At 47.9% G+C, this 25,842-nt stretch overlaps 2 protein-coding genes across 6 annotated transcripts in view; one reads left to right on the top strand and one right to left on the bottom strand.

Annotated features, from left to right (window-relative positions):
• SMOC1 (SPARC related modular calcium binding 1) overlaps positions 1 to 6,713 on the top strand; it is a 149,077-nt gene extending 142,364 nt beyond the window's left edge. The window contains exon 11 of the mRNA XM_012656229.1: positions 6,672 to 6,713. Within this exon, the coding sequence (XP_012511683.1) occupies positions 6,672 to 6,687 (16 nt within the window). The 3' untranslated portion in view covers positions 6,688 to 6,713. The remainder of the gene's footprint in view (positions 1 to 6,671) is intronic.
• A 5,958-nt stretch (positions 6,714 to 12,671) lies between these two features.
• SLC8A3 (solute carrier family 8 (sodium/calcium exchanger), member 3) overlaps positions 12,672 to 25,842 on the bottom strand; it is a 137,169-nt gene continuing 123,998 nt past the window's right edge. For 2 of the 5 annotated variants that reach the window (XM_012656092.1, XM_012656091.1), the window contains exons 4-8: positions 23,871 to 23,888; positions 19,819 to 19,934; positions 19,151 to 19,250; positions 17,163 to 17,438; positions 12,672 to 14,763 (exon numbers count right to left, since the gene is read on the bottom strand). In XM_012656092.1, coding sequence (XP_012511546.1) covers positions 14,387 to 14,763; positions 17,163 to 17,438; positions 19,151 to 19,250; positions 19,819 to 19,934; positions 23,871 to 23,888 — 887 coding nt within the window. In that variant the 3' untranslated portion in view covers positions 12,672 to 14,386. Of the gene's footprint in view, positions 14,764 to 17,162; positions 17,439 to 19,150; positions 19,251 to 19,818; positions 19,944 to 23,870; positions 23,889 to 25,842 lie in introns of all 5 variants that reach the window. The other 3 variants (XM_012656094.1, XM_012656093.1, XM_012656090.1) reach the window with 2 other exon arrangements.

A 25,842-nucleotide genomic window follows, 5' to 3' on the forward strand; every position in this document is an offset into this window, starting at 1 on the left:
CTTTTTATTCTTATCCAATGCTGAGGTTTTTTCTGTTCCCTTAAATTTTCTTTTGGACTTCCAGCCTTTGGGCCAACTCTAGAAGTAAAACTGATCTTGGGTCTCCTACTGCTGCCTCCCCTAGAAGGGCAGGAGTACTACGCCAGCTACGGGGACACCCTGGCCCAGCTTTCCATCAGCGTTTTGCTGCCCAGCCTTTGGGTCAGATGCACAGTTTCCTCTGCCCAGGTGATGTGTCCACTCAGGTGGCCTTCAGACAGAGCGGCAGTGACCCTTAGCGCCTCTTGCCATGAGCAGCCGTGGTGGCAGCGAGGGAGGTCAGGTAGCCCTGCACCAGTGCCCTCATCTGATTGCTCTTGGAAACCTGGCCTCATCTCGTATTCTATCCCAGTATCCCCACAAGTGCATCCACCTTGGCAGGCTGTGTGTCCCATTCTGGGGCTGGAAGGCACTGGCAGTGCAAGCACTGACCATAGGAAGAACACGGCCCTGCAGGACATGATCTGATGGGGTCTTGGGCCAGGAGAAAGTCCTAGAGGTTGTCTCAGAGATGACTGGCGGCTCCATCCCTCACGGTAAGGTGGAAAGGAAGCCGTCTCCCGTTACCCCCGACCAGCAAACGCAGCATGGATGGACCTTGCAGGAGATCCCAGCCCCATTCTGGCCTGGAGGAGGCATGTATGCATGGAGAAGGCGCCTGCTTGTAGAAGTCCAGAATCTTCTGTAGGCATCTTGTCTCTCGCACATGAGTGTGGGCTGTGTTGTGTGGTTTTCCTTTGTGAGGGAGGGAGGGAAACTATTTGTAGCTTGTTTTATAAAAAATAAAAATGGGTAAACTTTGGCAGTTGTTGCCTCTTTCTTTGGGTGGCTTACTCTGATGAAGTCTTCATTTCCTAGAAGGTTTAGTCCTTTTCCCTGTGCAGTTAATGATGTAGCTGGCAGGGCACCCAGCAGTGGCCAGCAGGTGTACTCACTTTGTGTGAGGACCCTGTGCGTGCAAGGTGCACACTCTCTGTGATTCTTTCTCCTACCTCCACCCACACACCTGCCCCATGGAGTGCCCCTCCCCCACCCCCTCCCTCTCAAACTGTCCCTGGAATGCAGGGAATGTTGCTGGCAGAGCTTTGGGGGCAGGGCTGGGGGAAGCTCATTCCATGGCTGTAGGCTGGTGGGAGTGGGTGCGTTGGCCCTAATCGAGATCACAAGACCCCAGGCTAGGATGCAGCTGTAGGTGGGGAGCAGACCCCCAGCAGGCTTCATGCAGTCTGTGCCCTGGTTTTGTTTGGTACATATTTTGGCTGGCCATGAGGCTGCTGGTCTGGTTTGCAGAGCTGGAGGACTTCAGGACAGGGATTGGCATTAGGGGTGGGGGCTCTAGATTTGCTCCAGTGTGACTGTCCTCTTTCCCTTTGCCCACTCTCTGCACACAGCTGTTCCTGGAAATGACTGCCTCGATCACCCATTTGAGAATGTCCAGATTGTTTTTGCCACACTCTGTCCCCTTGTCCTTTGCAGGTGAACAGAAGATAATTCCCCTTGCCAAAACTCTTTTCCAAGCTTTTCTTTAGCTAAGCTTTCCTGGGAAAAGGTCTAAGCCCTTGAATGTGGTTACACGGGCCCCTTTCTCACAGCTTCAGAAGAAAGGACAGCCCGTTCATGGCACGCTTACCAAGTGCCAGACACTGTGCTTGATGCCTCTACAGGCCCTGGCGTGTGCAATACTCATCGCGACCCAGTGACACAAGCATCTTTTTCCCCACTTCCCAAGTGTGGACTCAGACCCAAGAGTTCAGTGACTTGCTGAGTGGGGGGGGCACCCAGCTGGGAAGGGCAGAGCAGGAGTCACCCACAGCTCTGCCCACTCCCAGCTGCCTTCCTTGAGGGGCTAGAACAGCAGCCTTCTCTCTCCTGTCCAGCTCGGGGGTTTGCATTGAGCTGTGAGTGTATTTTTTTCTTAGAGCAGTTAAGGGTTTTCTTAAAAGCCACTACTTCGCCGAGGCCTGTCACAGGCTTCAGGGATTTGGGGGAGAGAAATAAGGAAGGCATTTGCCCCTGCAGGACCTCACTGGGAGATTTGGGGTTGATGTGGCCTCCAGCAGAGAGACCCGGCTGGTGTGGGAAAGAGCAGGTCTGAGTGAGTCACACTCGACTGCTGGGTGAGCCTGCAGCCCCACCCTGCCTTCCTCCGCTTTGTGTGACAAGGAATAGGGCCACCACCTTGGTTCTGTGCCTGCCTACTCCTACAAATGCCTGCACTGGGTATGTGACATAGGTATCTCTTGTTGTTTCTTGTCAAATCTGGGTGGGGCACTCTGGCCGATTCCTTCTACTCTCCTGTGCCACCCCAACCAACACCTCATCCCTGCAGCCTCTCCCACCCCGCCCCACCCCTTTTCCCTTTCACGGGGGGCACTCTACAAAAGCTCTTTTCCCTGTATCCTCCTCATCAAAGCATTGACTCTTGCTAATGATAGATGACCGTGTCGTAGCACCCCAGACTAGGCCTGTCTGCAAGTCCAGGGCAACCTTGATTATTCACACGCTTGACGGTCACATGCACCACGTCTCAGACGTGGTCTCTCCATAAGCTGATGGACAGACACACTGCTAAGCTACTCATAAGGTTCAGGAAAGTTGCGGTGACATACACCCCTCCCAACCTCAGCAGCTTAGAACATAAAGGTTTTTTCTCACTCCTGCAACACAGCCATTGTGTGTCACCTGGGGCGCTTCTCCACATTGTCCTCCCCCAGGGACCCTGGCCGAGGGAAGCTCCATCCTCCATGATTGAGGAGGCAGAACAAAGGGAACGTGATAAATCACACCCTGGTTCCTAAAGCTTCCATCTGGAAGTGACATTTGTCATTTTGCTCACATTCCAATGACTAAAGCAAATCACATGGCCCTACCTAACTCAAAGGCTGCTGGCAAGTGCCCAGAAATAGAATCAGAAATAACTGGTGAACAACTCTGGTGACTGTCACAGCGTAGGTTATCTTTGTGCTTTCTTTTCCATCTTGATTAATAATGTGCAAGTCTGACATTGTCTACGGACAAAGAGACTTGCTTTTCCCAGTTTACGTGGTGTGTTTTATGTGCGTTACTTCTGACAGGTCGATCACACTATGACCAGTGGAGGGGAATGGACACCTTCCCTCCACTTGGAAGCCACCCCTTAGGTAGCTGAGGCCCTGCAGCACCTCTGCTGTCCCCACAGTGCTGGAGACTTGGAGACGGAAGGGGAGGCCCAGGTAGCTCTGGGGAAAGTGGTTGGTTGAGGATCCTCAGCGCCCTGAGGTATACACGTGAAACTTCTGTTTCCTCTGGAGTTGTCACTCTCAGCTGTCTTTTGCTGCGTCACCCTCCCCCTCCCCCACCCCCACTGTGTAGTGGATCCTTTAATGACAATGCAGGCAGTTCTCATAGCTTGCCGGCCACTTCAGTTACTTACAAGCTCAGTTCTGTCCAATTACAGAACTTCGATCTCTAGTTTAGTTTAAATCCTTTTCTCCCTCCCTGCCCTGGCACACTCTTCTGCTGGTCCCCTGACTGCGAGGAGGGGAACAGTGGGGCCATGGTTGGGCTCTGAGACATTCCTCCTCCACTTCCTCCTGACCCAGCAATTCTGAGGTGATAAAGAGAAGGGAGAGGAAAACGATGAGGGTCTCTAAACAGACAACAGCTGTAGCCCTGTGTGCTCATTGTGGCAGCTTCTCAGATTAACACTGGCCTTCCCACTATGCGGTAGGTGCCCAAGTGCTGGCCCTCATATGGGGCACATGTCCGGTCCCAGGGCCTTGATGTGGGCAGTGCAGCCCTGGTTTGACCTCCTCCACGCTGCCCATGCCAGTATATACCAATAGACCCCTTTCCACTGTGTTCTAAGTCCCCTGCCTTTGGTCCTGCACCTATAATGTGGCTATGGCTGGCTCCCTTCTGCGGTGTCCATTCACCCATGGGAAACCCACACACCCTGGCCACGCCATGTGGGGAGGGTGCAGGCTGACCCTCACCTGCCTCCTCTCCTGGTCCTGCATCCTTCTCCACTTCCCTTCTCCCTCTCTTCAGTAGATGGAGAGGCTGATTAGTGTGTCTGCTACATTGCACATGTCCAGCTGGGAAGCGAGATGCCAGGCTTGCAGCCAACCTGAATCCTTAGAACAATTCTCTCAGAGCATCCCCACGTTTTTGGCTTCAAGGGGGAGGAGAGGAAGCAATCTAGTGATTCTTGGCGCTCTCTCTCCTTTCTCTTCCAAATCTTCTTTCATAGATTGGGATGAGGAGAGGGTGGCTAGTTGTGGAGCTAATTCAATATCATATTAGTTATCCTTGGGCAGAGTGTCAGACCCCAAATGTTCTTTAGGATATGGGATGCTCAGCATCTCTATATGCTTAGTTTGGGGCTTTAATCACCAATTCTGGGGAAACAAAATGTCTCGCCCCGCAAAGTCCTATTCTGGTGGATATGGAGATAGTTGCAGGGAAGTTGATCCCAGAGAGATCCTCCACCCCAGCATGGAGGATGATGGAGCCCCCCGTGTCCTGAGCACACAGAACCCCAGCAGCTCCAACCCCAGGCCCAGAAACCTCCAGCCTCCAGCCATCACAGAACCCTAATGGGCCTGCCCTAGACAACTCTGTCCTTGGAGGCCCCAGACTCCCATCTCCTCTGGGGCCAGATGGGACCCCTGGGGACCCACTCATCCCTGCTGCTCACACAGGCCCCTACGCTGTGTAAATCCCCACACCTGGCCCGTTTCTGCCATGATCAAACCCCTTGCAATGCCGGCACAGTGGAGGAGCTGGGTCTTTTTAAGGGAAGGACTTTTAGAGATGGCATGTAGCTGTACACGGAATCTCCAGTCTTTCCCACCCTCCCCGCCACCCAGGGTTTAGCAGTTCTTCCCACAGCATACCTCCTCCCACCCAGGACAAGAACTCTGCTTTCTGGAGGGTCACTCTTGACACCCAAGTAGGAGCCATGCTGGGCTGAGCTGACTCCGGGATGTTTGCTGTGACTCCTTGAATGTAGGTCCCTTCAAAATCCTTGACTGGATGTGAAATGGGGCTGGCGGCGACTCGCCCAGGACCCCGGAGAGCCTAAAAACTGGAGCATGACTACTGGCTTTGCAGCCTTCTCCTTGGGCAGGGCGGGGGGAGTCAGGAGATGGGGAGAAGGACCACAGGGCTGCAGCAAGAGCCCACATGAGGTGAGAGAGTAGGGTCTGCCTGGACCCAGCACCCTGACTTTGTTATTGTCCCTGGTGTCTCAGAAAGAGTACTGGACCTCGAGTCAGAAGGTCAGCTTCTCATCCTGGTTCAGCCATTGAACTACCTTTGACCTTGGGTATCCCTTCACCTTCCATAGATGTGGATTATTTCTGTCCGGGCCCTTCCCTCCACTGCACATGGGGTCAGTAGGTCTTACACGAAGGGGATTTTTATGTTTCTGGGGAGGAGGGACACACAGTGGGAGGGGGTCCAGACACGCTGAGCGTTGACACAGTGAAAGGGGCCAGCGCAGAGTGGGGAGAATGCAGGAGCCACACCTCTAGGGTGTAGAACAGGTGTGAGAAAGCCTCCTTTGAGGGGATTGATCCACATCACAAGGGCTGTGCTTAGTGGTATAGGAAGGAAAAAATGAGATGAGTATGTTTAGAGAGGAAATAAGATGCAGATGGAGCAAGAGATAAGGAGATGTGTAGGTGGAGGGAGAAGCAAGGCAAGAGGTAATGAGAGGAGTGGCAGAGAGAGCCTGGGGAAGGGTCATCTTGGGTGAAGAAAAGTCAGGACAGCCTGGAGGGGATGGACGTTAGGGAGAGGGGCAGGTGGGAAGGAGGTGTAAGGTGGGTGGGGGTGGAGGAAGAGGGGTGGGGAGGAGTAAGATGCCTCAAATTGGAAAAACACACTAGAAATAGGCTGATGTGCTCTGATAGGCCGTTGGTGTTGGAGGCTTTCATATTTGTAACTAGAAAGGTCTGCAGGGGAGCATGTGAGCTATTTTCAGTTCAGAAAAGATGCTCAGGTGAACAGCGATTACACTTGAAGTTTGCTGTGCTGATCCAATCTCAGGCTCCAGCCTGGGCCTCTGCCTGAGTCCAGGCTCCTGGACACTTCCAACTGGTGTCCCCCAAGCCCTGCAAACCCAATATGCCTAAAACCGAACAAATTGTCTCCACCCCCTCCACCAGCGCTTGGAGGAACCCCAGAGCCCTCCTTGCCTCCTCTGTCCCTCCTTCCCTGTCCATTCAATGGGTCACCATGTCCTACAAATTCTCTCTCCTTATTCTCCACCTACCGCATTCTCCTCCCCATCCCCATTGCTACCCCTCTGCCCGCTTCCGGCAGTAGCCATGGCTGCAAAATGGCCTCCGGTCTCCACCCAATCCACTTCTTGCCTGAACCACCCTCCACGAGGTGCATCAGATCAGGTTACTCTCCTGCTTAAGGACCTCAGTGGCTCTGAATAGCTGTTATGCACTGGTTTGTGACCCTGCCCCATTCATGTGTTACGTGCTAATTCCCAATATGACCATGTTTAGAGGCGGGGGTTTTAAGGAGACAATTAGGGTTAAACGAGGTCATAAGAGGGGGGGCCCTAATCTGATAGGACTGGTGTCCTTCTAAGAAGAGGAAGAGACACTTGCACATCTCTCTCTCTGCGCACACAGAGGAAAGGTAGTGTGAGGACAGAGCGAGAAGGTGGCCATCTGCAAGCCAGGAAGAGAAGCCTCACCAGAAACCAACCCTGACAGCACCTTGATCTTGAACTTCCAGCCTCCAGAACTGTGAGAAAATAAATTTCTGTTGTTTAAGCGATTCACTCTGTGTCCTTTTGTTATGGTAGCCCAAGCAGACTAATACAATACACGCATTCCCATAAGATATATGCTTCTCATTGTTGCAATATTGGCACCCCGCGTTGGTGTACATCTAGTTCCTGCTACTGCCACACTCAAGGCACTCTTCAAGTCACATGCATTACACCACTCTGCACCACTGCTGTTCAATGCCTCCCGGTTTCATGCTTCTGCCTGGAACAACAACAGCATAAATAATCACAAATCTACAAGGCAGTGTGATGGGTAAATGATATCAGTTGTGTATTTTAATCTCTCCAAAAACCTGATCTTAATTATGTAATTAGTGAGACATGCAAGACTCCAGGACCTTAGGTGACATGGTCAAGGTCACTGCCAGTAATCTGAGAGCTAGGACTTGAACCCAGGTCTTCACAGGTAAGCCACTCTCTGCTCTCAACCACTTCTCCTTACAGCCTTGCTAAACTGCCTGGAATGTGTGTGCGCCACCTTTCATGCAGCTAATTCTCCCTGGGCCTTCAAAGCTTAGCTCAAACATCACTCGCCCAGTCTGAATCTCACATGCTTCCTCCTGAATTTTCCCAAACTAACTTATTCTTATCTAAGCTACAGCCCTGAGCTTTCAGAAGGAACATGGTGAAAATTGGATTCTCTCTATTTTAGGCTCTTTTCTTATCATTGGAGGAGCAGTCAAGTAAAATTTTTGCATTGGTGAACAGATTATCTTTTTGTTTGAATTTTTAAAAGGAACTAAGATTAAAATGAACAAACAAATCGTAATAGCAATTCTTTTTCTGGTTAATGGTTGAAACTCCACCTGAGCATCACTTTTTTGGAAAGAATCCCAGCTTCTTTGTCCATTGTACACTGCTTCAGAATCTAACGCTGCTGCTTTAGGCTCTGGTCAGTCTGTTCACATCCCACCCATCTCCTAATCATTAATCCTCACGTCTGTTCCACTACTAGGCTGCAGTCGGCACCTGAAGTCTCAGAATACCTTGCAAACCTGAATGAGAGCAGTGATAGTAAAACATTTAAATGATGTATGAGATATACTGAGATGTTGACATGGAACCATGCAATGAGCACATTTAAAGATAAAATTGGATATACAAATGGAAAGACACTGGGGGTGTGTTTAAAGAGCAATGTTGACATCTGCATGTTTGCACATGTAACGTGTATAATGAGAGAGAGAGAGCACGGGCTTAGTGCACAATGGTTTGGAACAGTGGATCTCGCACTTGAGGGCATATCAGATTCACTAGGAAGGCTTGTTAAACACAGATTACTGGGACCCATTCCCAGAGGTTTGGAGTGGAGTCTGGGGTGAGGTCTGAGAATTTGCATTTCTAATACATTCCCAGGGGATGCTGATGTTGTTTATCTGGGGACCATACTTTGAGAATCATTGGTTTAGAGTTTGGCTTCTAGTGTCACATGAATCCAAGTACACATGCTGGTGCTACTAAGTAGCTGTGTGCACTTTGGGCAAATCACTCTTCCGCTGTGAGTTTTAGTTTTGTCATCTGTAAAGCGGGTGGCCATAGTGGCTCAGTGAGATGATGAGGGGAAAATCCTTGGCACAGTGCCTCGTACAGAGCTGGCCTCACTATCTGTGAGTCCTCCTCCTCCTCCTCCTTTGTGTCATTATTGAATTTGGTACTAGGAGGAGCCTGGAAAATCACCTATTGTAATGTTTATACATGAAAAATCTAAAACCTCAGTAGGTGAAGTGGCCTTCCCCAGGTCAGACACTCAGCTGGTGGTAGAATCAGAACCCACTTCTTACAACCCCTAATTTAATATTTTTAATAGCTCTTAATTTGCTATCCATCTAAAGAGGATATATAAATGGAAAAGTCCATGAAATGTGGAAGGAGGAATGTGTCTACTGAGTTGTGGAGTAGTGCATTGTGTCAGTACCTAGAAAGTGAGAGGTTAGAAAAAGGTATAATGAAATATACCTGCCAAGGTGGTGAAATGAGGTAGAAACGGCACGATGGGATGGGTGCACATGCCCCTGCAAAAATGTCAGATGCGGGGCTGTGGCCTGGGGAGATAACTCCTGGAGGAAAGTTAAGTGTGAAGGGACAGCTTAGTAGCAAAGCCACATGGTATAGCAGGGCCAGGCGGGGCCGTGGAGAGAGCACCTATGACTTGAGTCCCTGCTGTGGACTAGCTACATGTCCTGAACTGTAGGCTTCGCCTCTCTGGGTCTCCTCTGTGTTTTCACCCAGGAGTTGTCACTATATGTCGGGCACTGTGCTAAGCCTGTTATCTCATGAAGTCATCGCGACAACTCTGTATGGTGTGCAGAAATCTCCTGCCTGCCTCTCTAGATCCATTCTTCCCCTTCTCCACCTGCTGCAATTATTTCACAGTGTTAACGTATATTAAACGTCACATTATAAACCCTCAATATATATAATTTTATGTGTCAAATACACTTCAATAGAAGTATAACAAAAAAGAAAAGAAAGAATGATAAATTACCTTCAAGTTTATGAGTAAAGGCTTATCTCAGTTTTTATAAAGTCAGTTTGATTTCTCCTCTTCCCTGTTCCCTTCTGAAAATACCAACACTGCCACATGACATACCTACAAGGGCAGTTTTCCAGGAGTCTTTTTTGGTACCCTTTTCCAAGAAGGTGTCTTTTGAATTACCACCTCCCTGGGGCCAGCTGACTCTCCATCATTAATCGTCGGTAATTAGGCTGCTCCATCCAAATCACTTCATCTCAGGGAAATTTCCAAAATCTCAGTCTGCCCTGGGCTTTTCCTGGCATATCAGTCCATTCGGGTGCACTAAGAGGAAGCTCCTTGCTCAGGAAGACGAGACAAAGGAGAGGAGAAGGGAGTTGTAGGAGCATGAGAGGATCACTTGCTGGCTGGTTTCCCCTGCCTTCCTCCCTGGACGCTGCCTGCCTCTTCGTGGAACTTTCTCACTGGCTCGATCTAACCCCCTGTAAGTCTCCTTTGTTCTGGTGTTTGTCACAAGGAGTCACAATAGGCTGGGAGGAGTTTGGATTTGGAATCAGAAGACCTGTGTTTACGCCTGCCTCTCACTATCCGTGTACTCCCGGGCAATCATCTAACCTCTCAGAACTTCACTGATAAAATGAAAATATCTACCTCTTGGGGTTCTTATCAGATTAAAACACATACATGTGGGAGGGTTTTTGTAAACCATGAAAATCCACATAGACATAGATTCAGACTGCTCTTGGCTATTGATGTTAAAAATATCTATCTTTAATCACAAAGGGAGTGTGGCAGATGCAAACACTCATAAAAAATTTATCCTTTTGTAGTATAGAGTGGTCGTTTGGTCATTGAGAAGTGGCTGCCCAGCCAAGAACTGTATTTCCTATTCTCCCTTGCATTTGAGTGGCCGAAAGTGACTCGCTTTTACTGATAAAAGCTCATATATTTGCTCACATTTGAGCAAAAGTGGTGAGTGCTACTTCAGAGCCAAGGCAGTTGGAAGTGTGTGCCTTCTCTAATTTCCTTCCATCTGCTGCTGGATAAAGAGGACTCCAAGACCCCAGAGGCTGGCAGAGTTACAAAGTGGAATGAAACCAAGCCCCTGAATCATCACGTGGAAGAAAGCTACCTGCTAAGCAAGAACATCTGCACTAAATTATCATGAGTGAGAAACACACTTCCGCTTTGCTAAGCCACTGAAATATTGGGGTTTATTCATTACAGCAGCTAACATTACCCTAATAATAAATAAGTCAAAGGGGTGGGAATGTTGTGGCCCAGTCAATAAAAAGTGCTGAAAATGAGCACGTGTGCAATTGCCAATGATGTCCTCATACTAACTAATGCACAGGCCACAGGGCCAAGGCTTTGCAAAGGGACGTCTGCGATGCTACGTCATTTAAGGTTGTCAGGCAGTTTGTGTGCGTGCACGTGCATATGTGCGCACACACACACATTGCTTTTGTATATATTCTAGAATCACAGTGTTAAACCTACAAGTAATGAGTTTCAGAGGTCATTTATTAACACCCCACTTACAGTTCAGGAAATTGTGATCTGAAGAGGAGATGAGTTGGCTCAGGTCCACAGAATGAGTCAGTGGTGGCACCTAGACTATTACGCGGGTATTCAGATTCCAGGGCTGCTTCCCTCAATTTTCCTCCCTGTTCTAGCTTCTCTCTTGACAAAGCCTAACATCTGGATAATCCAGGAGGGACTCCAAAAAGGGGAGTGATGGGCACAAGTAGATTTTGTGATTTTGCCTCTACCATTTAATCAGCTAAAAGGCATTTTTCGTTATTAACTTAGTGGCCAGCAAAAAACAACGAGCCTTTTGGCCCAACCTTTCTCCATGCCTGCTTTTTTGTGCTGTTTTGTTTTACTTACAAATCCCATTGCTGTCTAGTTATCATCTTCCACGGTGGGAATTGTATTCCTGATGCTGCTTTCTTAACCCCATTTTTAGACAGAAGTTCAAGCCCAGGACCCCACTGCAGACAGCTTCTAAATTCCAGCAGAGCACACAGTAGGGCCACAGCTTTTCACCCTTCCTCTTGAGCTCTACTTGCCGTGCCAGTTGTCTTTCTGTGACTATGCCATATCCTGTCTTATCCTGTGCCTTTGCACATGCCCTTCCTTTTTCGTCTGTCCTTCAGTACCAAGCCCCCTCACCTAAGTAAAGCACTATTTCATCTTCCTTCAAGATCCTACTTAGACGTTACATTCTCTGTGAAGTCTCTGCCAATTCTTCCAGGCTGCGTTAGTGTTCTTTCCGTTGTGTTCCCATGGTACTCTGTTTGGGCCACTCTTACAGCCCCCAGGGCATAGAACTGCCGTTTTTATTTGCACCTTGGTGTTCATATGCTTCATAAGCTCCTTCTCATCTCGTGGCTTTGGGAAGGGGCAACAGTACACACGATGTCATCATCACCCTCCTCTCCTTACCTGTGTTGTTTGGACCAGGGGTGGACACCTGACACAAAACAACCAACCCACAGGCATCCCAACCACCATGACAGCCTTCTACAAAACATCCTGCCTTCTGGGAATGGCCCTCTGGGGTGGGGAATCAGTCATATCCTCTCAATTGAGAATTTGCACCTGGAGAAAAAGAGGGAGGTTCCAGCTGACTGTGGGGAGCAGAGCTGCGAGGTCATGACACAATGTTAGGGCTGGCGGGGTGCTGGGCCATGTGTAAGGAAAGAAACCAGAGGAAGCTCCTTGGGAGACGGAGGGAGAGGACAGGCCCGAGAGGGAGGGGAGCAGGGTGGGCGAGCCTGTGTGGTGTGGGGAGCGGGGGGAGGGCCCGGTTCTGAGGGCTTTCAGGCTCCCGTGGCCTGGCTGCGCTTCCTGCCAAGATTCCCCGTCCAGGCCTTCCTGGTATTGCCTTCTCCATTTCTTTGAACAAGTTTAATGGGTTTCTGATGCATTTCCCCTGTCTAGACTGTGAGTTTCTTGCCCTTCTTTGTGTCACCGGAACGTAGCTCAATACAAGGAAGGTGCTCAAAAATTGTTGAATAAGTGATGAACAAACGAATTAAAGAATGGATGTCTGTTGGTAGTAGCCACAGGGCACTGTTCTCCTAGCAGGAATCTTGCCCCACCACAACCTTCTAATACAGAAAGCTCCTCCCCTTTAATCGTCACGGCTCTTACTACTAACATCCTCTGGCTTCCCAAAATCTAGGTTTTAACGGGCAGCATTTCCCTGAAATATTTTTGCTTAAAAAATACTGAGTCTGGCACATTGGCACCTGAGTGTGATAGGAGATGACGCCTTCACCTCAGTCATGCCTTCTCAGAAGAAACCCAAGGCGGCCCCTGGACCTTTCGCCGAAGAAACACAGGAAGAAGCAAGCTGTATATAGAGATATGTAAGTATAGCTTTTATTTTTTTTTTTTTAACCAACCCGACATTTCCACTGGCAACTGTCAACATAGTTTATGACACGAGCACTGTTTCTTTTTTAGTTTTTTTTTCTTAAAAAAAGTGTTTAAAATTAAACAGGTGTTTTTTAATTTATTTTTCCCCCTTAGAAAATGTATTTATGTCACTGCAGAAAGCCTAAAGGTCTGTGGACAGTTTCGTGATGATGTCGTATGTGTGGTTATTTATGTGTGTGTGTTTTAAAGCCAGGTCCTTTCAAAATTTGTTGGGAAAGATGCTGTAGGGTACGGCAATCTCTGTGTCTAAAAACCCAGGCTCCATGGGATTATGGCAACTAAGATTCCTTTTACTGGGGCAACAAATACCCCATAGGCTGGAAAAAGAGCTTCGTGAAGTTTAAAAACAAGCAGGAACGTGGGAGAAGTGAGGATTCCCAGTTCCTGTCTTGTGTAAATGCTTTCACATGTGACCTGAGGGACCAGGAGAGGAGGGAGCAGCCCCTTGTTCTCTTATAAACCTCCAGGTTTTTACACCACTTCAAGGAATACGGTCGGCCGTCTTCATACAGAACATTAGGAAGGGAGGGGGTGGTGAAGCCGACGTTTCTCAGAAACACTGACATTTAAAATAGAATCTTTCCCTGTTAAGATCCCACCGGTTGGACATCGCCCCTCTCCTGACTCAGGTGCAAAGCCGAAGAGACCCAAGAAAGCATGTTTCCCTTTTGTTCTCGGCCTTTGTCATCGCACACCGTCCCTATTTCTGTCCCATCTCTCCCACTTGGTGGGGCTCCCTGCGGACGGATGCACATGTAGACACTGACACAACAAGGCATACAGAATGGGACAGGCTTGGGTGGGGGAGAGGACAATTGCATTTTGTCTGTGACTTGATTTCGACATAAGCACATAAAGCTCCTCCTGCTCCGGGTGAAGCCCGTTCTCCGCCCGCACGGTGCACACGCCTGCTTCCGCCCAAATGCCATCAGGCCTCCAAAGAGCTCAGAGGAAACTAGGAGGCAGGGCCAGCACCCCATGGAGCCAGGAGCCCGCTGTTACCCGGTGGGAGCGGGAGGGCGTGTGTCTGAAAACCCGTGCTTCTGTCAGTCGGCTCAGCCCCGGGGTTCCTTCACGGCACCTCTATCACTCAACTTCAGAAAGAAAAGACGAAACAAAACAATACGCAAAACCCCATGGAAAAACAAAGCAAACACAATAATGGTCACAATGGAAAGAGAACCCAAACCAGCCACATGGATCTGACTCATTTTTGCGCCTTGCCAGCTGCATGAGATAATAGGGACGTACTGAATTAGACAGAGAAACCTGCCCCCAAAGAAACGAGAGGCCACAGAATAAGCAGGAGAAGGTGCAATAGAAGGAGGGGAAGGCGTCTGACCTTTACTGCGGGTCAGGGACGTGAGGGGAAAGACGGGGTGGAGGTGGATTTGTTGCTGTTGTTTGTATTTAAGTAAATACTTTGTCAAGTGGGCGAGTCCCCCATTCTGGTTGATTAAGACTTTGCCCTTTCAGTTCGCTGCCAGGGCCTAGATCAGGCGAAGTTAGGGGGGCTCAGGTCCTGATGCTGCCTCTCTCCATGGCTGCTCATCCTGGAGAGGTCACTGGTGGGGAGGTGCCCTTCTCTTAGGAGAGGTCCCAGGCCTGCCTTGCCGGGGGCCTTGCTCTGTGGCTCAGAACCCCTTGATGTAGCAATAGGCCTCCAGCGTGGCAAACAGTATGTAGAGGAGCCACAGGCTCACAAAGAGCCACGTCGTGGCAAGCTTGCAGCCACGGGGGCCACCGAGCTCCCCGCCCAGGTGGGGCCGCCGTCGGTACAAGAGCACGCTGATGCAGACAAACGCAAAGATGGTGAAGAGGGTGACGGAGAAGGCCAGCGTGCCGGCTGACACGTGGAACTCCTGTCCCTGCAGGGCCCAGTAGATGGCGGCCACGGACCAGGCCAGGCCGATTCCCAGGAAGACGTTGACAGCGTTGCTGCCCGTAACGTTGCCAATGGAGGCGTCTGCGTACACGTCCTGGAGGGCCGCGGCTTTGCTGGCAAACGTATCTGGAAAAGGGAGAGACGAATGGGAGCTGGCGGGAGGCTGAGGTGTGGCGGGCCTGTGTTTCAGTACACCCAAAAAGCAGCTGGAGTGCGTGGCTGAGGCCAGGAATGACAGACAGGGCTGGGGGGCCGCTCCCAGCTGTGCCACTAACAAACTGAGTGGCTTTGGGCAAGTCACAGCACTGCTCTGCGCTCCCTGTTCCTCTTCTTCAGGAATCTGTACGATTCCTAAGGCCCTTTCCAGTCCTGATATTTACTGAGTGAGCCTCTTGTTCTCCTTTGACTATTTTTCAGTAAGAGGGCCTGCCATCGCATAATATTTCCCCAGGGAACCCTGACACCCTGGGAAGCTGCTTAGAGTAGATGCTGATGGTAACGGTCATGTGGGGCAGTTACTCGCTAGACACTGACAATTAATGGGCAGTGCCTACGGGCTCAGGACTGGGTGAGGTGCTAGATGTATGGGCACAGAGGACACAGTGGGGAGCCATGGTGGGGACATGCAGGTGAGCTGTGGACTCAAGGAGGACAGGCTCTGTCTCTATGGTCTATGTGAATATCACAGGGCACTGTAGGATGTTTGACTTTAGATCTTGGCACAGACTGTAGGCACAGAGGGGACTATCAGGGACATCTAGCCCAACTCTTATTTTATAGGTAAGGAAAGCAAGGGCCAAGGAATCTACTCAAGGTCATATAGGAAGTTAGCGAGAGACTTGACCCTAAACCCTCATGTAAGAACCCTTTCCATATCATCAACTATATCCAAAGAGCTTCAGCCAAAGCCACGAAATCAGATGAATGGACCATGGCATAACCTTCTTAAAGCCCCTCATGCTGTTAGCTGTTCTATGGACCAATTGCAAGGGCTTGGAAATGCCCCAAGCTGTCTGCTTGCCTGCCATGCCTTGGCTTGCCTCATTGTTGCCAATTTTCTCAGATCTCCCAGAGAAAATCTCTTGCCCTTTCTTGCCTATGACCTTGCTTTTTTTGCTTCTGTTATTTCTCCCCACCTTTGTTCTTTTCCCCATAGTTGCTCCCCGCCCCCACCATGATAGTTCAGATCTTTCAAGGCCTGGAGACCAGAGATCACAGGGCTTCCCTGGATCATCCATCTAATTTCCAACCACCTGATGCATTTTTGTGATAGCCAAACCTCTTGCATCACTAATGTACAAATAATCCCACTGGTCTGCGCTGGGGTTTTGGGAAGAGGTTTTCCTAGAGTGTGATGTAGATTCAGTTACTCTCCAGAAAGAATATATTTTCTTAGTACAAGAAGCGTTTCCCTTGGTCCAGCCAGCAGAGTCCTGTCTGGTGAGACTCAGCCTCACCTTCCTGTAGGGGGATGCCCTGTTTCTTCCTGGGGCAACTGGGATGCCAGCTCCCTGCTAAGAGTTCAGAGTTCAGACGCCCTGGAGACCCCAAATAAATTAAGTAAGGAAGCTGGGTTAATGCAGCCCCCCACGACCTGCTGACCCCTACTTGCCATTCAGCTTCCATGTAACTTCCCTTGGAAGCTGTCCCTGGTCCCTGCCTAGCCCAGCTTCACCGTTGTCTATTTGCACAGAACTTTCACTTTTCTTCATAGAACTTATTGAAACAATTTTAATTATAGTAGTTGTGTATAGTCTTCTTCACTAGATTATAAACTCCACTTGGAGAAGGAAGCATGTCTGTCTTACCTCTCATTATAGTCCTCGCCACTAGCACAGAACTGTATTGGGCATAATAGGTGCTCAGCAAACATTTGTCCAGTGAAGGAATGAACAAATGCCTATTCTGGTTTGTCTCTGAATGTTTATAAGGAAAAAAAAAAAAGAGTGTGTAATTCATCATATGAAAGGACAAAAACTTGCTAAGCCTCCTTTGCCTGTCCTGCTAGGAAACACTTTGTACTCACAGTGTCCTTCCAAGCAGAGGAGGCGTTTCTGCTGTGACATCTTCAAGCAGGCTAATCTTTAGCCTCTCAGAGACTGCCAGAGGCAAATGGAAGGAGAACAATGTCTATATTCTTTGAATTGCATCGTTCATGGCCTAGTCACATCATGTGGAGGTTAGGAAATTGGGCTGCTTACTTGGGCGAGTAGCTTAATCTCTGTGGGCCTCGGTTTTCTTATCTATCAAAGTGTGGACAGGAACTTTCCCTAAGCAGGGTTTGGGGGAGCACTGCAGGGATGAAACGTGTAAATTGCTTAACATACATAGTTCCTGTCACATCGAAAGCGCTCAAGAAATGTTAGCTCTCATTATTAATGCCACCGTTAATCCCCTGACTGACTTTTGTGCACCTTAAGGGCGGAGGTTCTGTTGAGCACAGATCTAAGATAATGAAGCAGAGTGTGGGGGCATTGGAACCAGGTAATATTTTCTTTGCAAACTCAGTCACCTCTCCTTCTCACCTGGCACAGAGGTGCCAAACGCCACAAAAACCACCGCTGTGACTGAATCCTTGAGACCAATGGTGCAGCCGAAGTGGGAGGCCAGGTCCCCGATGATGGCGGTGAGCATGCCTATGATGAGGATGGAGACCACGAAGCAGGCCCAGCCGTGGCAGTACTCTGTGGGGGGCACGCAGGCAAACAGCACCTTCCAGAAGACTGTCAGGAAGTGCATGACGTAGTCAAAGCAGGATGGTAGCCTCTCCTCCCCGGATTCATCCTCATCCTCATCCCCTGCTGGAGGCAAGACAAACAGGCCCAAGAAGGGCAGTGAGGTCAGATGGTCGTTCATGAGAACGCTAGGCCCGTCCCACATCGCGGGCATCACAGGTTGAAAGGGGACTCCAGCTCTCTCCTGGGCAGCTGGGGAGGCCAGCACCTGGGCACCAGAACACAGTCGGGAAATGGGAAATGAGCTGGGTTGCCTCGTTGGTCACTTTGAATGCAGGGCACCAAGGGAGAGTGGGAGAGAGAGGGCAGGGGAATAAGGAAGAGGAGAGAAAGAGAGAGATTGAGAGAGAGGCTGGGAGAATATGAGAGGGACAAGAGAGTGGAGGAGAAAGGAAGGAGGATGGACCAGGCTGCATTTGGCTGCCTCGGTGAAGAACAGCGAAATCAGCTCTCTGCGAGTCACTCCTCACTGGACGCTAACGGGGCTGCTCTCAAGTTTTCTGACCCGACTGCTGCAGCAACCATCATGGTTTTGGCCACTATCCATCCCCAGAGGGATGGCTGTCATTCCAGATCATGTGAGTACACCAGAGAGCCAGTGTCGTCCTCCAAATACCCCTTGGGACAGAGCAGGGTTGGGCCCTGATTGTCCTTGCCAGGAAATTCGGGAAGAGTGGCCCACTCAGCAGCCCGGGGGTAGAGGGTGTGCTGAGGCACATGGCACCTTGTCCAGGCCCAACTCTGCCATGTTTTGGCATCACTGGGAGAGGCCAGGTTTGCAAAAAGCAGGAGTTAGGACCCTCGGGTTCTAATTCCAGCTTTGCCATGAGGAAAATCTGTAAGCTGGGGTGAATTAGCTCTCGTTTCTCCACTTCGGCTCCCTCATCTGTGGAAGGAGGGGGCAGATTATGTGGCCTACATCCTGTTCATTGTCTCCAGGGGCACAGTCGGGTCAGCAGAGGGAGGACTAGAAAGATCTGAAGCGGGCGGTGAGAAAAGTGGGGCAGCAGTGGTGGCAGCAGCAGCAAGCCTCTCTTCCTGGCCATCCTTTTGCTCTGGCTCTGGGGCCTTGGGGATGTGACCCCGTGGGTTGCTATGACAACAAAGCCTCATGAAAAAAGACAAGGCCAGGAGTGCTGGGCAGTGTGAGGATGCCCGGGTGGTGCTGAGAGGCAGCGCTGATGGCTGAGAGACCCTTTCCATCCCATTCCAGCTCGTCTGCAGGCCCTGGGGCTCCTGGCTGGGCTGTGGCTCACTACTGGGGAACCTGTCAGTAAATTGTCAAAGGAAAGTTTTGGAATCATCCGGCGGGGAGGTTTGTCGGAGAGTCAATGCAAGACATTTTACAAACTCCTGACCCTGGCACCTCTAAATCAGAACTGTCTCTCATTTTACAGAAAAGTGGGATCAAATTAATGAAAGGAAGGAATGATGGAAACCAGAAGTTTGTGTTGGTACAAGACTCTGTGCCTGTCTACCTTTCTGAGAAAGGCAGCAATAGTTCCCTTGTAGAAAGAGGAAGTGGAGGTCAGACAGGATACATTGTTCCAGGTCACACAGAAGAACCAGGATTTGAAACTAGAGCCAGCTATGCTCTTTTAGTTACTGCATGATTCTTTTCCAAAGTGACCCCATGAAGCAGGTAGAACACCTAGGACTAGAGTGCGGAAAATCGGACACAGAGGCAGTCCAGGAATTGGGCTATTGATGTGGCTATGTGCTTCCTTTTCAGTTGTTGCTTGCTTCTCCCCACAAGGCCATCCTGAGACCCTTCTTACCTGCGCTGACAGTGATAGCCTCCATGAACTGGTCCCTCCAGGAATGGGTCCCCACAACCAAGGCCAGGTTTGTCTTCCTGATCAGTTTGTCCACTGTAGTCTGTCAGGGAGAGAAAAACTTGGAACCATGAGGTTAGAATGCTCAGAACCAATGAGGAGTCTGGTGCTTCAAAGGGAGGAAAGATGCCCTGCCTTCCAGGGGTTCTGAAAGGTATACATGGCATGGCCTTGGATGGTATCTTCTGGAAAAATCCTTTTATTTCCCTCTTTTTTATTGGTTGTGACTTTTGACATTGGATGTTTAGAGTAATACAGTAGAGAATAACAATAAAAATATTAATAAATTTTGACCCTTAGTAGTGAGTTTTAGTATCTTTGTTTTAAAAATATAGTTAAATAATAGTGATGATACATCTAGGGGCTATCTAGACCATTTATTCTATATTCTATGTTATGTTTCCTCACAATATTCCTAGCATACAAATGGCCAGCATTATTTTTTCCATGTTACAAATGGGGAAATCGAGACCTGGGGTGGGTAAGTGATGTGTTCAGTTTCAACTTCACACATTCAGTGGAAAAACTGGAGAAAACAAAAAAAGTCTGAGGTCTTCTGCCTTTCATCCTAATTAATTCATTATGCAATTAGACCTCACTGATGGCCTGACCTTGAACTCGTATGATTCTTCAATGATGACCTCTAGTTTGGGGTGTTCACCCAATACTGGCTTTCCCATTTCTGCTATCCTCTTGGCCTCCTCTTCCTCCATAGTCAGCTTCCTGTCTGTCACCTCTGCAACAAAACAAAATCAGACTAGCTTTAGCACCTTTTCCATTCCCCGGAAGTCTATACTCAGAGGATTAGGTGTGGGCAGTGGGCACAAACCAAATGGCTCTTGGGAATGGGGACTTTGTCTATATTTTAGTGCCTCTTTCTATGAATCACTAAACACTTTGTGACCATCAGACCATTAGAGGGTTCCTTGTAGGCTTGGGATAAGCATTCCTCTTTCTGTTTCATACCTGGGTGGGCAACCAGAGGTAAAGACCTTCTGAGAAATAGCACCAAGTGGAGTTCCCAAGTAATTCAGTGAGATGATGGGGAGCTGGGAAGAAAAGCCATGTTTCTTGACTTTTATCTATTTTGAATTTTTGGGCCTGACTGTTCAGCTACTTCATGTAAGAGTTCTTGGAGGTACAGAAACACATTTATTCAGGGGAAATGTCTACTGGTTCATATTAGCATCTGTTTCCAACACTTTTGGGCACTCTTTTCCTTACAAAGGAGAAAGGGGGGATGTGTCTAGGAATATCTATACTTCATATAAGTGAATATTATCCTCACAATGAGAAAAGTTGGAAGGTTTCTGTCAAAAGTTCATAGTGTTCCAATGAAAGACCCCCAAGATTTTGATATGAGCAAGGCACATTTTTTTTTTTTTTAACACAAATGCTCATTCAAAAACAAAATAAAGCTCTTCCTTTACTTTCTTTTCAGGCATTGTGTGTGTCCCACAGCATCTTGACTCATTTACCAGTGGTCCCTTCTCATGTGGAACAGTTAGAAATTTTTTCCACTTCAGCTGGTGAGTCCATTTTAAGACCACTTCACCATGAAGACATGTTTTCTGGATTAGAGTAAAATAGAGATTGAATCTTTTTATTCCCCTTTGATTAGAAAATTGCTCTTGGCAGCTTGTTTCTTTCAGAGCTCATTTAAACATCTTCCCATCCAAGTCCACATTCTCACATGCAATTAATTCTTTTATTCGGCTCCTTAATTGCTTTCATTCCACACAGTAAACCTCCCAGGGGAATCTTCTAGTCCTTGGATAATCTCAAGGACAAAATGGGTGAGAGGCCAAGAAGGTCTTCTTTTCTCTCTAGCTGGGCAATTGGTGAAGCAAAGGGAAGGGTGAGGCTCCACTTCCCAAGGTTGCAAGGAAAGGAATTCACTGAAAAGACCGGAAGCCAAGGGTGTAAGTCACCAAGCAGAGAGCCTCATATTTTATATCAGGATTTTCTTAGTTGGCCTGAATGAAGATTATATGAAAGTGTGTGGAGAATGCCTGAACAGGCTGTTTTACTCAGTGTAGCACCAGAAGGCAAGCCCAAAATATTTGGGAGCTGTCCGTGGTGCTGTCATCTCTCCAGTGTTGATGGCCACTTTTGGAAACAACGTTTTCACAAGGATCTATGTCCTTCTGTATGTTTCCAAGTCAGCAGATATCCTTTAGCAGCCTGACTTCATTTAATCCATTGAATCCGAGTCTTTGATTAGTTAATTCTGAAGGCAAATCTGGGTGAATCTAGGGTTTTCACTATGAAGCCAGAGATTGTAGAAGCCAGACTGCAAGCTACTCCGGGAAAAGAACCCTTAGAAAAAGACATACAGATTCCTTATGGGTACCGGTTTCCTCTACTTTCTGGATTTAGCACCATATCACAATGTCTATCTTAGCAGTGACAGTGTTATTCCACTCCTCCCTCCCCAATTCCCACGTGTCATACTTTACATGTGACACAAGAACTTTATACCAATATAATGAGCTCTCCAGTGACATATAAATGTATCTGTCTAACCTCTGGTCTAGATATCAATCTAGCACTATATCCATGTGGCAGGATATTGATCTACCTGCTGATCTGTCCACCCCTGTAGTGACAGTCAGTTTTTCCATCTAGCTTTCTGCAATAATCTTTTTGACAAATAACCAATCTTCTATCTTTGGATCCCCCACAGCCCCACAGAGGCACTCTGTAAAAATCTGTTAATTGATTTATTTGCATGCCTTTAAATCAATTCTGATCTAGTTTCGCGGTTTGGCAGTAATTCCTGTCTTTTTCTATTTTTGTCGTGATCATTCCTTTAAATTCAAATTAAGTTAATTTCTTGAGAGAATAAGTCTCAAACTCAAAAGACCATAGTGATTCTGATCACTTCTTTATGTGCTTCTGCAGAATTTCAAGTAAACAGAATAAATGATGGGTGATCTAGATATTCAGATGGGCTAAACAAACTCTCAGTCCTAGGAATAGGAAGATAGGTGGGGAGGAGAGAGAGAGAGAGAGAGAGAGCGAGAGAGAGAAAGAGGGGGAGTGGGGGGAGAGAATATGAATAGGATGAGAGATTGAACAAATATTGGAAGAACAAAGAGCTTGCCAGGCCAGATAAGAATAGGTTTCTGTGAATACTCTGCAGGCATCCTCAGAAAGAAGCAGGGTGGTACAGCCATTGCTGTCACTCTGAGGCCCCTGAGCTTGGTGGGGTGGCTCAGAATGAACATATTTACTCTCTCTTCCACCAACAGGCATGTTAATCATGTTTGCCTGTCCACCCAGGAAAATTAAAACCAGGATTTGAGATTTCCAGTGTATTTAAATCCTAATTGAGGGCTCCTAAATTAAAGGCCTAACGATTGAAAGATCTAGAAAAAGATACTCTTCTTTTTCCCTACTTTCACTTCTATTGATATTTACAAATATGTTAAAAGTATAAAGAAGTTTAAACATAATCGCACTGTTTGTTGTGTGTATCTGTGTATGGGGTGGAGGACAGAGTCAGAACAGTGAAGCTCAAATATCTTCACAGGCAAGAGCATGAGTGAAGTGGAGAAGAAAGAACCGGTGCTATGACATCAATATCCTGGGAGAAGAGTGGAGAACACAGGGCTGGGATAAGCCTATGCTATTGGTATAAAAAGAAAGCGAGAAACCGAGGAAACTGGCATAACTTTTTTTCCACAAAAAGAAAATGTAGGAATTGCCTACATTTTTTTTTGTTTAAGGCTCCCAGAAAGCAAATGTCCTTACTAGGTACAACATCCCTTCCTAAATCCAGGGTGTAGCCTATAGGTGATTTTGAATACCAATGAACTCTGTAAGATGTTTTGCCTCTTGAAGACCCTTATTTTTTTTCTATCTTCAAAGAATTGATGAAATATAAGCTGTTCTTTTAAAATATATTGAAAACTGTCTTGTATAGGCCACTCTGCCTGCATCAAGAGTTATAGTATTGCTAGATGTGCTGAAAATGTTTGCCTATCTGCCCATGAAATTTGGTGCTTTTATGATTGCTTTCCACTTATGCAAGCATACTCTTAAAGTAGGTGTATGTCCTTCACCGGATCTAGATTCTGCATGAGAATCTCTCCAAAAAAAATTCTCTAATATTTCTATTTCCAGCCAGAACATTGCCCCCCACCCCCATCTGTAACATGCTAATTCTTCTTGTTCACGGCACATGTGATTTAAGGGTCAATGACAAATGAAGCAAAATTCTAGCAATTTAAGTCTCAGCTGTGATGAGATGGAAGTTCTCCAGTTTCAGTAAAATTCTAGATTCTTTCAAATCCCATCACAATCCTATCAGGAGATTCCAGCTCTGACTCTCACCTTCTCTTCCCCCACAACACGAGATGGCAGATGAATTAAAACTCAAGAGAAGCCTATGAACCACCATCTCCTTGATAAATTTCATCTCTCCCTGGTCCCAGAGAAGATCAGCCTTTACCCACCTTCACTGACAGAAATGGTGCTCAAGCAATTGCCTACTTCCTCACAATTACTTCATGGGGAAAATAAATCTCCCAGTCCTTGGGAGAACTTGTCAGGTTAACTCAAGCCTGTGGTTTCTATTAAACAAATCAAAGGACATTGGTCTTCAACTAAATAATGGCACTGGCAAGAAGTAGAAAAGAGGGGGCAAGACACCTCTTACCTGGAGATAACAGGAGCGCTGTTTGCAAATGGATACCAGACAAGGGGAAGAAAGAAAAGGAAAAAGCATTAAGGTCCCATCTTGAAAGTATCCCTGGGCTTTGTGGTTGCTGGCAGCATGAGGGAAGCAGTGAGCTTAGTAGGTGAGCGCTCGGCCACCGCATGCACAAAGCAGTACTCGGGCATGCGCAGCAGCAGCAGCAACAGCAAGAGGTGTGAGCAGCTGGAGAGGCTGCTGAGCACCGTGGCCCTGTGGTTAGGAGAGAGTTTTTCCTGCACCTTCCCGGCAACCCTGAGGGCTGGGAATGGAGGTGTGAGGGTTGGGGAGCCCAGTGGATGGGGCATTTGTGATGCAGTCTGTAAAGGAGTGAGAATCCAGTTATCATGAAAATTGTGTAGGTTGCAACCCTGCCAGAATAGCTAGCTTATCAGTGGCAGATATGACCATGGGGCTTGAATGGGAGCTCAGAGCACTGGGTAGAAGTGTGCAAAAGTGGAACAGTGGCCAGTTCCACGTCTTCTATCCCCAACCTCATAATCAGGTCATGCTTGGCTTCCCAGTGCGAGTAAGGTTTCCATGGCCACAAACAGCTTCCTAGCTACTGTGTTGACCAGAACTTTAATTTCCCCTAAAAGAATGACTTGGTGAAAAGGTAAGTCCTGCAGAATGTTTTCCTTGAATGGTTTGTCTTTTTAATAGATATATCCTGGAGATCGGGCCATAGACAACTACCATTTTGTATCACCTGTGCCTAGCGAAGTCCCTACAGTGAGTAGTGTTCAATAAAGGTTTGCTGTTTGCTGTTTGTTTTGGCAATTGTCTTTTCCATAGATCCTATGGTATTGCATCTCTGGGTAGCGGTCTTTTTGTTCTAGAAAGGGCAAGCTAAATCAGAGAGACTGACAGAGAGACTGTCATACCAACAGCTATACGTAAATAGGAGATGACAACCCTATGTGAGCTGGGAAACTGAGTTAAAGACACACCCAACACAGGTTGTTCCTAGCCACTGAATTTGTACTTATGATAAACTCTCTTAGACTTCAAGGTCTAAAAATTTAAAAAATTCTTGTGACACACCACATTTTCATATCCATGGTATCTTAGTTCAGCCCCTCACTCCTTGGCTCTTGTCAGATAAAGGTCTGGGAACCACTGCCACATATTCCTGGTACAGCTGCTGACTGATGGGCATTGCTGAGGAAGAAGTGTGTATCTGTGTGGGGGGTTTAGGGGGTCTGTGAATAGTTTCTTCCAAGAATCTCTACGAATGCAACTCAGGCCTGTGATTAATCATCCTATATTCACAGCCACTGAAGATACATGTAGATCCAGAATCTGCATGGTATATAAACAGGGCAAATAGCAGTTGACTTTTTTCTTGTATTCCCCAGCTAGAATTCCAAGGCATAATGGATCAATGAATCTCCTCACTCCATTAAGATAGATAACAAGAGAGATTGTTTATTCTGCTCCTTCTACGGATCCGCATGGAAGAGCACCTCTTGGCCCCCAAGTTCCAGCGGAAACATCAATGCACCCAAGTAGGCTGGACAAGGGTAGCTCTTCCAAAAAGGTCCTGGATGCCCTGGTTGTTCACTCAGACATCCCCCACTCCCAACATCTGTCTCACCCCTAGAGTAGTGAGAGGGCCTGCAGTAGCTGGATTTGCATCATTCTCTGATCATTGTCTCCATGAATCCAAGACTTCCCACTCAGCAGTTGTAGATGGGTCAGCGAGATCCAGGTAGCCAACTCTGAGTGACACAATACCTTGAGAGTGTTTTTCCTACTGCTGCTGATGAGAGAAGCTGGGGCTGAACCTTTCTTTCCCCTATATTAATCCCCAAGGTCAGGTGAGAGTCATTTTTTCCTGCCCAGACACCCAGGGACAAACAGGAAAGAGCATAGCTCAGTGAGTAATTAGGAAGCATCTGGGCAGCTTGTCAGGGTGAGCCCACGGATGTGGAAA

The sequence above is a fragment of the Propithecus coquereli genome, unplaced genomic scaffold (assembly GCF_000956105.1).
Source record: "Propithecus coquereli isolate 6110/MARCELLA unplaced genomic scaffold, Pcoq_1.0 Scaffold5, whole genome shotgun sequence".
In the NCBI taxonomy this organism is placed as follows: Eukaryota; Metazoa; Chordata; class Mammalia; order Primates; family Indriidae; genus Propithecus; species Propithecus coquereli.